Source organism: Centruroides sculpturatus, unplaced genomic scaffold, assembly GCF_000671375.1.
Source record: "Centruroides sculpturatus isolate CEXI.00-Female unplaced genomic scaffold, Cexi_2.0 scaffold66, whole genome shotgun sequence".
NCBI lineage: Eukaryota > Metazoa > Arthropoda > Arachnida > Scorpiones > Buthidae > Centruroides > Centruroides sculpturatus.
In genome coordinates, this window is record NW_019384408.1 from 350,129 (window position 1) to 365,734 (window position 15,606).

At 33.4% G+C, this 15,606-nt stretch overlaps 3 protein-coding genes across 3 annotated transcripts in view; all 3 read right to left on the bottom strand.

Annotated features, from left to right (window-relative positions):
• LOC111618962 (tyrosine-protein kinase Fer-like) overlaps nt 1-807 on the bottom strand; it is an 86,190-nt gene extending 85,383 nt beyond the window's left edge. The window contains exons 1-2 of the mRNA XM_023360592.1: nt 660-807; nt 285-316 (exon numbers count right to left, since the gene is read on the bottom strand). The gene's annotated coding sequence lies outside the window, so the exon portion shown is untranslated. The remainder of the gene's footprint in view (nt 1-284; nt 317-659) is intronic.
• Nucleotides 808-4,468: 3,661 nt separating this feature from the next.
• Nucleotides 4,469-7,311, bottom strand: LOC111618947 (SCAN domain-containing protein 3-like). Its single transcript, XM_023360574.1, has one exon. It carries the CDS (start codon nt 6,706-6,708, stop codon nt 4,906-4,908), a length of 1,803 nt encoding a protein of 600 aa, XP_023216342.1. The 5' UTR covers nt 6,709-7,311; the 3' UTR covers nt 4,469-4,905.
• A 7,572-nt stretch (nt 7,312-14,883) lies between these two features.
• Nucleotides 14,884-15,600, bottom strand: LOC111618950 (SCAN domain-containing protein 3-like). The gene has a single exon (XM_023360576.1). It carries the CDS (start codon nt 15,592-15,594, stop codon nt 15,205-15,207), a length of 390 nt encoding a protein of 129 aa, XP_023216344.1. The 5' UTR covers nt 15,595-15,600; the 3' UTR covers nt 14,884-15,204.
• Nucleotides 15,601-15,606: the final 6 nt, after the last annotated feature.

Sequence of the window (15,606 nt, forward strand, 5' to 3'; positions counted from 1 at the left end):
TATTTTATATATTATTTTTGTCCTGACCAATTTTTAATTAATGAGCCTGTAATATTTTCTGGGTATTTTATATTCATTTTGAAATACTCTTTTTCTTGTAACATTAAGAAACTTTATGAATCATTTTATTTTAATATTAATTCATATTAAACATATAAATTAAATTTACATGTTTAACTATTGAATAAAATATATAAAAATAGCACTTTTAAATATAAAGCTGAATGCATACAAATTTTTATTGAATAGTTGAAATTTAATAATGAAAATAACAAAATACCAACCTGAAAGCTTACAGTTTCCAATTAAATATTTCCTATTAAAAAAAAAAAAGATTTTATAAATATTTCATTTATCCATTAAAAAATCATAACTTAAAAAGTTACATCATCTATAAGATAAAGAATGAGTTGTCTAATGTTCATTCATTAGACACGACCCCGCTTATAAGACAAAACATGACTACGGAATATCGGTCTTTTATGTTATTCTTAGGCGTGACTTAAAACTCCCATGTGACATCATGTACTTTCTCCTCTTACTTAAATAAATATAATCTTATGACTATGCCGTAATTATTTTCTAACACGTTTATTAAGACAAATAAAGAAATCGAACTATTTTATGAATAAAACTCAAAATCTCTCCATGATTTTTACCTCTGATCTTTTGACAAATATGTGATCAACGTCTTTGTTTACATTTCTAAACTGTTATTTAATTTACAGAAATTATTTCAAAAAAAATAAATAAACTTCTTTCTAATCTTTCTTTCTCGCCATCCCGCACCACTCACAATCACCACAACGGACGGAATAAAACAGCGACCCCTGGAAGAAAAAGATGAAGATGAAAATTATAACATCGAGTCGAAAAAAAAAAAAAAAAAAAAATCGATAGCTTCTCCGAAATTGTTTTCTTGTGAAAAGTATAAATCATTTAAGCAATTAATAAAATGAAAGTACTTCAGAATAATTATATTTAATATGAGTAATATTAATGTTTAAAGAATAAAATACATTAATAAAAGTGGAATTTTGTAAATGTTTCCTTCTTTATCGATTTCTTCTCAAAATCGAATACTGCACTAAGAATGAGTTATTTAACAGAAAATAAAAATATAAACAAAAAGTGCCAAAATAACTGGTCCTAGATAATTATTGATTCAAACCACGAAATCCAGTAGTGAACTGAGACGTGAGTTAGAAATTTGTCGTATATGTTTTTTTTTTTTTTTTTCCTTCTTTTTTTTTAAATTTGATTAAAGTTTCTTTAATGTTTCGCTGATAAATCAGACGTAAAAGTTTCTCAGAAACAGAATTTTCGTCATAAAGTATTTAATTGTTATGATAGGAAAAATTCCAAATATCAAATTTCACATTTCTTTATCGGTATTTTGAATTCGATATGTCTATTTTATCGATTGAAAATCTACTATTGTCTTTCCCAGAATAAGAATGGAGTCGGTGTTCATTATTCCGCATACATGAAGGAAAATAGTTCTATGTCATTACAGTGGAGAATATTATTTATACAAAACATAATTATATTAGAAAAATTTAAGTTATATGTAAACTGTTATAATCTATTCGGAATTTCCGTCTTTTTTGCAAAAATTATTTTAATAATCTCAAAATTTATTTTAAAAAAAGGAGAGAGGAAGAGAGAGAGAGAGATGACGTCATATGATGCATTGATTGAATTTTCGAAAGTTTTCCGAAAATTTCCGAGTCACATTTCAAAGAAATATTGTTGCTTACAAGTTAGCTGCAAGGGTGGATTGATGCCACTCAACGAACTAGAATATTCTACACAGACTGGCTACAGCAATGCCATGTTTAAAGAAAATTGAATACACTACCACCATTTCCTTTTTAGTCAAGGGATGTGCCATTTGTGTCGTGTAAAGACAGTAACCTAGAGTATTCTAACTCGTTGTGTAAAATTGTGCAAAGGAAAGTAAGCGTTTTAATGTGTAAGTTTCAATTATATTTCTGCAGACATCTTTTGAGTTTTGCTTCTTCCTTCCATAACTATTTTAATCTGTAAAGAGGAAAGAATTACATTTGTTACTTCAAAATGAGCAAAAGTAAAACTAAAAAAATATCTTCTCTCGAAAATTTTATCTGATATTACAAACAAAAACTTAAAACGATTTAATTTAATAAATTTTATACCTGAATAATTAGCAAATAAGTATTGATGGAATTGCGTTGCATGCATAAAATATTAGAAAATAATTTAAATTAAGAATTTAAAATCCTGAAAGATACTTTACTGTACATCGTCACCTGTTAAAAATTCATCAAAAATTCTCTAGAAAGAAATGAAAAAATACTTAAAGCATTTTTAAATTTTAGAAATCATATAATTAACACAATTGATTAAATTTAAAAATAATTGAATTTAATTTATTTGTTGTTAGAGATGGTTATTTGATTCAGGTTCACAAGGAAGCATTTTTATCAAAATAATAATTTGCACTGGAAATTAGAAATAGAATATCTAAGTATGTGAAAGTTTTTGCTTTATGATGACATTCAATTGCTATCCAAATGTTCGTTTACAAAAGATTCCTTAACACTTTTCTCCTTTAGCAAATAGTAACATTTGACAGTAGAAGTTTACAATAGCTATTGTAACTTCAAAGAGAAGACTTCAATCATTATTGAAGTCTTCTCTTATTCTCATAACTGTCGTTTAGTCTTCGGCCCGTGAACCGGACCGAAGACTAAATGACAGCTTATCAGTAAGATGCCAGGATACTTTAAGCACATGCTTTCTTTACATCAGTAGTGATGTCGACGACATATAGGCCGATTATTTCATTTTGAATCTGTGGTGACATGTAAGTGTCATGTTTTGCGCCCTTTTCTATATGCTCTTTTAAAATGTGATCACCAGTGTCAATTTTGAGTTTGATCAAGTCTTCAAAAACACCTTCATGGTTTTGCTCTCAAAGGTAAGTCATGTGTACCACAAAAACATCACAGACGAAATTATTGACGCAACAATTTTCTTGTTAGCTTCTATTTTTTGTTGGTGGACAGAAATCAGCTGTAGATAAACGGGTATATTTTCAACAAAACATTTCGCTGCTGTGGCCGCCGATTTGTGCCACTGAGATGACGTGTGAGATTTAGCGAATTCGTGCATGTTTTTATAGCGAGTAAAGGGCCTCACTATGAAAGAACCCAAAACACCACTTACGTTAGTTGGTGGAAACAACACACAGTAACTGCACAACGCGCCTTTTAATTTCTTGGAATACACCAGCCAAGGAGCATAATCCGCCAACCAGCTGTATTTGAATTTTCTTTTTAATTGCACAGCATCCTTAGCAACGTCATTACTTGGAGTTGGTCAACTTCATTGACCTCATCTCAAAATATGATTTTGAGATGAGGTGATACTAAACGAACGTCCAAGCCAGTGACCCACATCATTATCAAAATACGTTTGATCCTGTGCACCAGAACCATATGGTAGCGAAGATCCACTTTGTTTACTTAAAACAGCAATAGGTGCAGGTGTAGGTGCAGTTGTGCAAGTGACAATATTCTGCTTCGATTTCTCTTCTCCGCCGCTATCACTTTCGCTACTACGTTTAACTGGTTGATTCCTCTGATGTCTCTCTAAAAGAAAATAAATAACTACTACTACACTCCCCAAAACAATTAAAAGAACTAAGAATTTCAGCTTTTTAATGGACTCTCTACACTAGAATCTTCAATCTTAAAAAAAAAAAAAAAAAATTTAATATTTTGTACAAATTTGTTTTATTACTTGCAACTAGCAGAAGTAGCTAGTTGCAAAATCAACCATTTCAAAACCATCTAATTAAACAAAACTTCTGCAAAAGTAGCTAATTACAACTTTCAATCGTTATTTAAAATTATTGGAGTGTGTTATACTTGTTATTATTTCTTTATTTAGTATTGTATGGATTTTCTTAAAATTTCAATAATAAAGACAACATCAAAATTACTATTACAAACAAAAAAACAGTCTTCGCATTTCCTGAAGATTTTCGGTTGCTTTAATTAGATTGTTTTGCAACTCATCGACTCAAATGAAAATAATATAGATACATACCTTTCGTGCTAAAAATGTATCTAATATCCATTTTAGATTGCTATTGTTACAAGATTGCGGTCCAAAAATTAAATAAACGCGCGAAAAATGTTAACGGATTGATTAAAACACTTACAACATACAATAGAAGTAAATACGGCACTTATTAATTTAAAATAACGTAATAAATCCAGTATTGCACATGGACGCAACGACGTTTCAAATAAAACTCGCTCGAGGTATGATCTGAACAAGCTCAAATGCGTCAACTCACTCAACTAACTCACTCTCACTGATTGCAGCGCTTAAATAGGGGACAGGTACAAGAACTTTACCGCTAAATCCGAACCTCGAACATTCTATAATGTATAATCTTTGTCTTACCACAGACCATCCAGACTAGGGGTCCCCAAACTTTTTATCCCATTGACCCCTTTATAGAATATTTGCCTTCTTGTCGACCTCCAGATTAAGTATTTTACAAAACATTAAATAATTTTTTTGCGTTTCTGATATTAAGCAATAAGAAGACCTGCATAACAACCCAACGAAATAATTTATAGTTCCCATATCTTATAAAATTTACCCAACATTAACAGAAAAAGGAGATATTTTTCACTGATTTATAATCTTAAAAAAATAATAGCAAAATTATAGATAGATGGAAATTTACCTATAATTCTTAAACCGTACGTGCCATAATACGTAAAATACACAATTATCTTTGAAAACATAAGTTATATTGGATGAAAAACCTTTTACTGTCATTTTGCGACTACTACTGAATACCTTAAAATATGTTAACATACCTTTTTATAAAAATACTTGATATTAGTGGGATGGATGTGTCTGAAGAGTAGCAGCAAGATTATGGATATTCGGTTGAAAATTGGTAAGTTTTAGTCGCAAATCACCGCGGTTTTCCAAGTTCAATCTGTTCCTCTGTTTTGTCAAAATTGCGTTCGCGTGGCTAAAACCAGCTTCAACCATATATGAAGTTGGGAATGCGAGTAAGAAAGGTTCGGCTTCTGCTCTGAGCTTGGGATATTTAGTGGCAATATTGTTATTGCTCCAAAATTCACTGAGGTTTTTATTTTTAAACAACGCTTTAGCTTCGAGATCTACACATATTTCACTCAGTTCATCTTCTAAGCCAGGTTCACTACCTTCATTATCTATTTTTACATCAAATGGATTAGCAAACCATTCGGGAACATGCATATTCTCCAAGTCTTCGAAACGTGCTTTAAAGTCTTCTCTTAATTTATCAAGATGTTTAATATATATCTCCAAATCACGGTCGGAAATCTTTTCATTTTCTTTTAGTACTCGCAAGTTTGAAAAATATTTAAAATCGGATCGTGCCAGTGAAGATTTAAATAGCTCCATTTTTACTTGAAAGGCCATTATGATTGTTCGAGCTTGAACAATTGTAACGTTTTTTCCTTGCAAACGCTTCTGTACTATATTAAATTTCGAATAAAGGTCTGCCAAATAAAACAGATGGTTCTTGCACTGTTTTAACTGGTCACATAGTGATGGATCCACATTTCTAAGAAACTCTTCAGCTGAGTCGTACAAGTCAACAAGCCTCTGCAAACTATCACCTCTTGACAACCACCTTACCTCGGTGTGCAAAAGTAATTGGTTGAAAGTGTCATCATTTTCTTCACATAACTTCGCAAACAGTCTGGAATTGAGAGGATGAGCTTTAATTTTATTTATTGACCTGATGCACACTTTTAGAGTATCATGAAGTTCGCCACTCAGTTTTTTGGCTACAAGATGCTGCCTGTGTAGGACACAGTGAACAGTATGTACTTTGGGAACCTTTTTCTTCAGAAAGACGAAAAATCCTCTGTAACGGCCTACCATAGCAGGTGCACCGTCAGTAGCTACTGCGGTAATATTCCCGAAAGGAATGTTGTGCTTGTTCAAATAATCTTGCAAACATAAAAAAATTGTCTCACCTTTTGAATCAGTTTCAAGATATTTAGCAAATAGAAATTCATCAACAGTGTCATTCAGGGATGGACTATGAAATCTAACATAAGCCATGAGAAGATTTGAACTTCCGAAAGTTGATTCGTCAAGTTGAATAGCAAACTTACAATGCTGGAGCTCAGAGGTCAAAGTTCTTTCCACATCATCGGCCATTTCCTCGATACGTCGTTGCACAGTATTGGCACTTAATGGTATGCATTTTAAAACTAGTTGGGAGTCTTTCTTCATAACATTTTCAATTACATCTTTTATAGCTGGTATTATAATCTCTTCACCAATAGTATACGGTTTGCCTTTCTTTGCAATATTAAGAGAGATGCTGTAGGATGTCTTCAGTCCTCCTTCTCTATCAACACTAGCGGATGACTTCAAATATGTATTCAAATTTGGCCGAACTCTCAATTTCTCTTTTAGTATTTTGAAATACTCAAAATCTTTGTTTTTCTTGTCAGAATGGATCCTTTCCAAGTGGTCTTTCATTTTCGCCGGCTTCATAGCATCATTGCTGAAAGTTTTTTCACATAATAAGCACATAGGAATAGTTTCATTAGCAAACGATGGCACAAAACCATATTTCAAATACTCCTGTGAATATTGTCTGCATTTCTTCTTAGCATTGTTAGCCGACATTGTGATATTAAATTAAAATCAGATTTTTAATATGAAAAACACAATACGTTTGTAGCACAACAAAACAGCAGCAATAACTTCGCTTATCCGACCTTAGGCGAACTTATTTCTCCCGCCTAAACTCTATCTTTTTATATGGATTGAAGATAGCGCTGATTGACCAATCAGCGCTTCGTAGCGCTCTGGTCGGTCCGCAGGTGGTCCGATGCTCGGCGGCCAATCATCTATCCTGCTTTCAAAACTAACGGTCGTTTCCCGATCCGAGTTTCTATGGCGACAACCATTGCTCGTTTGAAAAAGAGAAAAAGCGCGGGAAACGTACGTCCAGACGATTCCATCCCGACACCGCCTTTTGCTAACAATAGATATTTAGAATTGGAAGGAATTATAATTATTCTAAACTATTAAACTAAAGATATTAATAAATGTACGTGATTTTATCATATGAACATAATGATAATTTGATTTTTGGTGAATTTTTTAAAATAATATCGCCTGACTGACCTATATTGCCGTTGGACAGTTTACGAAATAAACGTAAACAAGATGGCGATGGTAAAGGGTTGAAATCGACCCCCTTTCGACCCTCGTGTATTAATCGACCCCTGGAGACCTCTAATCGACCCCAAGGGGTCGATATCGACCACTTTGGGGACCCCTAATCCAGACCTTGAACCGCCAGTTTCCCACTCGTTCACCAGAGAGCGCTTCTGTCACCAACCAACATGATAGCGTCTTCCCTCCACGATTCGAACATGCTTTCTTACCGCGAAATACTATTATAACCTACTGACCTATAATTCTTTGTTTGACTAAATGAGCCAGAGTGACGCTGCCCCACCCTGCCCACCGTGGCTACGCCCCTGGGCCTGGGGCAACTAATATTTTAGGGAAATTGTGTGGGCGCAAAGAAAGGGGCGGGGCCTTTAACGTCATCGAGTCAACTAGCGTACGTTTGCTAGAGTTTTGCTCTCGCAAAGCTGTAGTTTGCGGCGGCTCTTAGTATCGTAAAACACAGCACAGAACTGACTGAACAGGTCTCGTTCTCTACTTTTATACTCTTGCTGGGAGCTGGGATTCATAGATGGAGGAAGAGGTAAGTTTTAAGTGTGGGTGTGTGTAGTGATTAGCCAGAAGAGCATCCTATCCAGACTGGGGTTTGTTAGGGTGATATACTTCTAGCCAATCAGGACTGGCTCATATCTCTCAATCCTCTCTAACTCCTACTGAAATTTAGAATTTAATTTTATAAATGATAAAATTTAGCAAATCGCTTTGTATTTCCTAAAACTGTTACCCAATTTCGTGACCACTCTATAGTCACCTGCAATCGCTCATGCCACTTCTCTGGTGTGAAGTCCCTTCAACCAGAGTTGCCAGATTAGCTCTTTTAATGTCAAATTTCGAGAAATCGGCTTTTTGTGAGGTTGGTTCTTTGGCTCTTTGTTTTGCATGTATGAAAATTCATAAAAACATTGCTTTTCTGCAAACCAGGATAGAAAACTTTTGCATTTCATATACATAATACTTTATTCTTCCCCTGCTTTCATTTCCAGCATCCATTTTTTATGATGCAGATTTTGGTAAGTGTCCTCTGCTGAATCGTTTTTAGCTTCAGGAACTTTTATAATTTTATTTTTCGTGGATATCTGAAAGTTATGTTCATTATCTGAAGTTGACTGATCAGTTTTCTCTATCGCAATATATTTAAATAATTCTTTTGATAAGACCCCGATAAGTTTAGATGCAGTACAGTAATACCTCGACTTACGCTACCCCGACTTACGCGAACTCGGAGTTACGCGATTTTCAAATCTCGTCGATTCGTCTTTTGTTTGAGCGCCACGCAACTCTCGATTACTCACTCCCCACACACTATTGTTCAGCTTACATCTTCGGACGTGTCGCGTGGAATCGACACATAGCTACAATTTATTTTGTGTTATTTATTTCTGTGTTTGTTATATCTACGGAGACTCGAGAGACTCTATGTGGTGATTTCTTGTAACCGTGAACGAATCAAAAGAAGAGATAAGATTAACGAGAACATTTATTAGCTTATATACAACCGAATTCGACTTAAGCGGTTATCGCTCGGTCCCACCTATCGCGTAAGTTCGGGGTATTACTGTATATAATAGTTTGGTTTTTTCTAGTTATTTTATATTGCTTTTTGGCTCTTCTTAACATTTAAATCTGCAACTGACCCAACAAATCAGATGATCACATGTTACACTATTTGTATAAACAGGAAAATAATGTGATGTGTAGTGAAGAATGTAAATCGTGAAAATGAATGAAAGAATGGTCAAATTAGCTTTTGTTTGTATTTGGAAATTAGACTTTTTTGGTCGAGATCGGGGATTTAGTCGTAAATAAAAAAAAGATCCTGAGCGTCATTCTGGCTTTCTAAAACGTTCTGAAGCGGCGATCCGGCATGACTACATCACTAGTCGACATTAATATTCAGAAACGTAAGATTTGTATATCAAGAGAAAGATAAAGTCTGGAGAGAAAAGTTTTCCGGTCAATGTGTGGTTGATCCATTAAATTTTTGGTAACAATTCAAAGAACCAATCGAAAGGACATATAACTCGCCTATCCTCCAGGAAAAATTTGTGAAAGGAGAGTGGAGAGACATCTCAAAATAATTGAAGATAAATAAAAATGATATCAGAACTCTGTCCTCGCAACTTCAAAGAACTTTTGCTGCTTCTTACAAACCGATCCATAGGAATCAAACGACCGAAATTATAAATTTTTATCTTTACTACTTCGGACATGTCCTTTACCTTGTCTATCCGTCTGAAAGAGTAAATCCCAACATTTATTCACCAATTTCAGCTTGAAATATCTCTTTTGTACGCTGCCAAAATCAGGTATTTATGTCTGGAGAAATCTCGAGTCGCTGGTTTCCGAACATCTCTCTGACCCCATAATTCACTTGTGAATGTGTAAAATTGCATTGTCTTAAAAATAAGAGGATAAAACAATATAGTTAGTTAAATGTAATTTTGCTCTTAAAAAGAGAGTTTGCCTCCCTTTGCTTCTTTCAATGGCTGTGCTCTTTTCCTTAAAAAAGATAAAAGCTCCAATCTCGCATGGATTGAGTTATCGATTTCCAATAACAAAGGGAAAAAAAGCTGGTGTCATTCAGACTTTATGTTTATCATCATTATCTTTATAATAGATAAAAAGCCGTAATATTTCTAAAATATCATGGTTAAATTTCTTATTTGATTAATATCATTAAGACAATGGCGGGATGTTCAGGGAGGTCAAAGGCATCAGCCTGCCTCTCTCGAGATCCGGAATTGAATCCGAATAGTGCCGAGCATTAATCTAATATGGGTCTCATCGTGGCAGCCTACGGCTTAAGTTGTGATTAGTTATTTTTAAATTAGAAGTTATAAAACGCACGTTGTGACAAGCCGAATGACGACTCGCACTAACAATTCCACAGCGGCCCTCGTCCGAATCGAGGCCTGTCATTTCAAAATTTTAAATATCATTTGATAGTTTTCAAGCAGTTTCAAGTACAATTTCGAGTAGCACAGGATTTGTTTACGGCAACGCGACACGTGGACGATCTGCCGAGGAGAGATTGCACTCGGGAGGTCTTTCCTTATGGAAAACTGGTCTCTATTTAGGTGTTGAAAACGTGAAGAAAACCCGTAAAACTCCACGTGGCCAGATCGTTGGCGAACCCACGACCAACTATGATAATTACCAGTGTTCGAAGGTTTTATCCACTCGGCCACTGGTGAACACTTCAAGTAGCAAAGACCGCGTTTGCCATGAGCAATTGTAAAATATGTAAAGAGCATATTTTACAATTTAAAATGGCTCAAGGTATGCAAATAATGGAGTCAGAAATCTTAAGGAGCTACCTCTTTTTTTGCACCGGATTATTATAAAAATAATCCGGTGCAAAAATCTGTAAAACACCCAAAAAATAAACAAAACACACAAAATAAATTATCTATTCGGTAAAGTTCCCAACCAAATTTTCAAGATGTTCGTCTGTTTCTACACACTTTATGTTGTAAAACTACATACAGTTGGGTAAAACGTAACTGTTTGAGAGTTTTTTTTTTTTATCTGTAGATATTTAAATTTTTTTTATTTTTTATTGGTACAGGTCCAGAATATAAATATTTGTCAGTAGTTGGTGAAATCAGAATAACACTAGCTTAACATTTAAAAATAAAGTCAATCGAAGATGTTCAATTACAGAAACGTGTTTTAGAAAATTTTAGATTAAACCAGTTTGACAGGTTTAATTAATTTCCATTCTTACATTTATACAATTAGGATAATTACAATTATTGTTAACATTATATAGTTGGATGGTTTTATAACGCATTGCATCAGGAGAAAATAACTTTAAAGACAATCACAATGACTACAAATGTACTGTACAGTATATGACGTCAGAAGTCAGAATCGGAAAGTGAAACAAACAAGAATGTTTTAGCTAGCATTCGAATTTAAACAAAATAAATGTGTTTTTTTTTAATTTATAAAAAATTTACTGATAAGCTTTATATTTCAACAATAACAGTTTAAAGCATTCTTTTAAGCAGAATATTTTGTTTTATTATCCCCACTCAGTAAAATGCCATGAAAAAAAAAATGGCTAATTATAATCAAGAGAGTAAATTTCTATTGCACGATTGTAATTGAAATATTTTTACTTCTTTTGAAGATTGTTATTGCGCATATTATCGTAACAAAAATAATATACCACATTATTTTCTTGTTATATGCAGGCTTCCGGATTGTCTTCATGTGTGTAAGACCTAAATAGGAACCAGTTTCCCATAGAAAGTCTTCCCGGTAGGCACCCCCTTGACAGATCTCATCACACATTTTCACATATTTCTCCCTTCCTGCACTGAAATTGATTTTCTGGACTTCGCAATTAATATTTTATTATACAAATAACGGCTCAGGCCTCTGTCAACCCGGCTTTCACTTCCTCGGGTAGCCCTGCATGTTATGCATGACTTCTATGGTCTCAAATCTGAAACATGCCTTGATCCCATTGAAATAATTGAATATATATTTAAAATAATTCTGGCTTATAAAGATCAATTACTTCCCTGCATTATTACAGGATACATAAATAAGATAAATGCTTTTATTATAAAGTTTATGAAGTTTCTTCAATATAAAGATATAAATTTCCTATCAATTCATATTTTATAATGTATAATTAAGTTCATATTCGTTACAAAACTGTAAATATTGAATATTTCATTTGTATTCCGATTATTAGTTTACACTTTAGTGAATAAATTTCTAACATTAAATTAATACGAAAATTACGTGGAAAGGAATTATGTCTTACGAAGTGTGTGTCTAATTTAGGATAATATTACGAAATAACTATCACTTATCTTAAGTAGCATTTATTGGGATGATCACTTAAGCAGATTACATGAGAAATTAAAAGAACGAAGTTTGGAGAATTCAAATAAATATTTATTAAACTTGTAGACACCAGTTACATTAATTATTTGCAACAAACACTATTATATTCATTCTAAATATACTTATTAATTTTATTTGTGCCGCAATTTGTCGATAATTCACGTCAGACAGAAACAAACTGCGAGGTGCTCAGATGTATTTTCACTACAAATTCTTGTTTATTTGTTTTTAATTATCCGAAGCACGATATTCTTTTCAATTAGAATGCATGGGAGGCGTTCTGTTATTCACAATACGGGATGTGTTCAGAAACTTCATTCAAACGGCAGATTCATGGGAACACAACATAATCCACAGAATCTCTTCTAAATATTTGACCAATATAAAAATTTAGAAAGGTTTGAAAAAATTTATGAACACTCCCTTTTACTACAAACATATCGAGAAAATTATAAATTTGTTCCCTTTATTTTGACACAACTCTTTTTTTTCTTTATGAATTAAGATACACTGAACCCCTTTTAATGAAGAGGAAATCATTTTTTTTTTTTTTTTTTGGGCCNTTGTTGTTAGAGATGGTTATTTGATTCAGGTTCACAAGGAAGCATTTTTATCAAAATAATAATTTGCACTGGAAATTAGAAATAGAATATCTAAGTATGTGAAAGTTTTTGCTTTATGATGACATTCAATTGCTATCCAAATGTTCGTTTACAAAAGATTCCTTAACACTTTTCTCCTTTAGCAATTAGTAACATTTGACAGTAGAAGTTTACAATAGCTATTGTAACTTCAAAGAGAAGACTTCAATCATTATTGAAGTCTTCTCTTATTCTCATAACTGTCGTTTAATCTTCGGCCCGTGAACCGGACCGAAGACTAAATGACAGCTTATCAGTAAGATGCCAGGATACTTTAAGCACATGCTTTCTTTACATCAGTAGTGATGTCGACGACATATAGGCCGATTATTTCATTTTGAATCTGTGGTGACATGTAAGTGTCATGTTTTGCGCCCTTTTCTATATGCTCTTTTAAAATGTGATCACCAGTGTCAATTTTGAGTTTGATCAAGTCTTCAAAAACACCTTCATGGTTTTGCTCTCAAAGGTAAGTCATGTGTACCACAAAAACATCACAGACGAAATTATTGACGCAACAATTTTCTTGTTAGCTTCTATTTTTTGTTGGTGGACAGAAATCAGCTGTAGATAAACGGGTATATTTTCAACAAAACATTTCGCTGCTGTGGCCGCCGATTTGTGCCACTGAGTTGACGTGTGAGATTTAGCGAATTCGTGCATGTTTTTATAGCGAGTAAAGGGCCTCACTATGAAAGAACCCAAAACACCACTTACGTTAGTTGGTGGAAACAACACACAGTAACTGCACAACGCGCCTTTTAATTTCTTGGAATACACCAGCCAAGGAGCATAATCCGCCAACCAGCTGTATTTGAATTTTCTTTTTAATTGCACAGCATCCTTAGCAACGTCATTACTTGGAGTTGGTCAACTTCATTGACCTCATCTCAAAATATGATTTTGAGATGAGGTGATACTAAACGAACGTCCAAGCCAGTGACCCACATCATTATCAAAATACGTTTGATCCTGTGCACCAGAACCATATGGTAGCGAAGATCCACTTTGTTTACTTAAAACAGCAATAGGTGCAGGTGTAGGTGCAGTTGTGCAAGTGACAATATTCTGCTTCGATTTCTCTTCTCCGCCGCTATCACTTTCGCTACTACGTTTAACTGGTTGATTCCTCTGATGTCTCTCTAAAAGAAAATAAATAACTACTACTACACTCCCCAAAACAATTAAAAGAACTAAGAATTTCAGCTTTTTAATGGACTCTCTACACTAGAATCTTCAATCTTAAAAAAAAAAAAAAAACCTTTAATATTTTGTACAAATTTGTTTTATTACTTGCAACTAGCAGAAGTAGCTAGTTGCAAAATCAACCATTTCAAAACCATCTAATTAAACAAAACTTCTGCAAAAGTAGCTAATTACAACTTTCAATCGTTATTTAAAATTATTGGAGTGTGTTATACTTGTTATTATTTCTTTATTTAGTATTGTATGAATTTTCTTAAAATTTCAATAATAAAGACAACATCAAAATTACTATTACAAACAAAAAAACAGTCTTCGCATTTCCTGAAGATTTTCGGTTGCTTTAATTAGATTGTTTTGCAACTCATCGACTCAAATGAAAATAATATAGATACATACCTTTCGTGCTAAAAATGTATCTAATATCCATTTTAGATTGCTATTGTTACAAGATTGCGGTCCAAAAATTAAATAAACGCGCGAAAAATGTTAACGGATTGATTAAAACACTTACAACATACAATAGAAGTAAATACGGCACTTATTAATTTAAAATAACCTAAGAAATCCAGTATTGCACATGGACGCAACGATTTTTATTTGAAACAATAAAACTCGCTCGAGGTATGATCTGAACAAGCTCAAATGCGTCAACTCACTCAACTAACTCACTCTCACTGATTGCAGCGCTTAAATAGGGGACAGGTACAAGAACTTTACCGCTAAATCCGAACCTCGAACATTCTATAATGTATAATCTTTGTCTTACCACAGACTATCCAGACTAGGGGTCCCCAAACTTTTTATCCCATTGACCCCTTTATAGAATATTTGCCTTCTTGTCGACCTCCAGATTAAGTATTTTACAAAACATTAAATAATTTTTTTGCGTTTCTGATATTAAGCAATAAGAAGACCTGCATAACAACCCAACGAAATAATTTATAGTTCCCATATCTTATAAAATTTACCCAACATTAACAGAAAAAGGAGATATTTTTCACTGATTTATAATCTTAAAAAAATAATAGCAAAATTATAGATAGATGGAAATTTACCTATAATTCTTAAACCGTACGTGCCATAATACGTAAAATACACAATTATCTTTGAAAACATAAGTTATATTGGATGAAAAACCTTTTACTGTCATTTTGCGACTACTACTGAATACCTTAAAATATGTTAACATACCTTTTTATAAAAATACTTGATATTAGTGGGATGGATGTGTCTGAAGAGTAGCAGCAAGATTATGGATATTCGGTTGAAAATTGGTAAGTTTTAGTCGCAAATCACCGCGGTTTTCCAAGTTCAATCTGTTCCTCTGTTTTGTCAAAATTGCGTTCGCGTGGCTAAAACCAGCTTCAACCATATATGAAGTTGGGAATGCGAGTAAGAAAGGTTCTGCTTCTGCTCTGAGCTTGGGATATTTAGTGGCAATATTGTTATTGTTCCAAAATTCACTGAGGTTTTTATTTTTAAACAACGCTTTAGCTTCGAGATCTACACATATTTCAATCAGTTCATCTTCTAAGCCAGGTTCACTACCTTCATTATCTATTTTTACATCAAATGGATTAGCAAACCATTCGGGAACATGCATATTCTCCAAGTC

What these genes read in the sequence shown, in the direction of transcription:
- LOC111618950 (XM_023360576.1), bottom strand. Translation starts at nt 15,594, where the DNA reads ATGCATGTTCCCGAATGGTTTGCTAATCCATTTGATGTAAAAATAGAT.
- LOC111618947 (XM_023360574.1), bottom strand. Translation starts at nt 6,708, where the DNA reads ATGTCGGCTAACAATGCTAAGAAGAAATGCAGACAATATTCACAGGAG.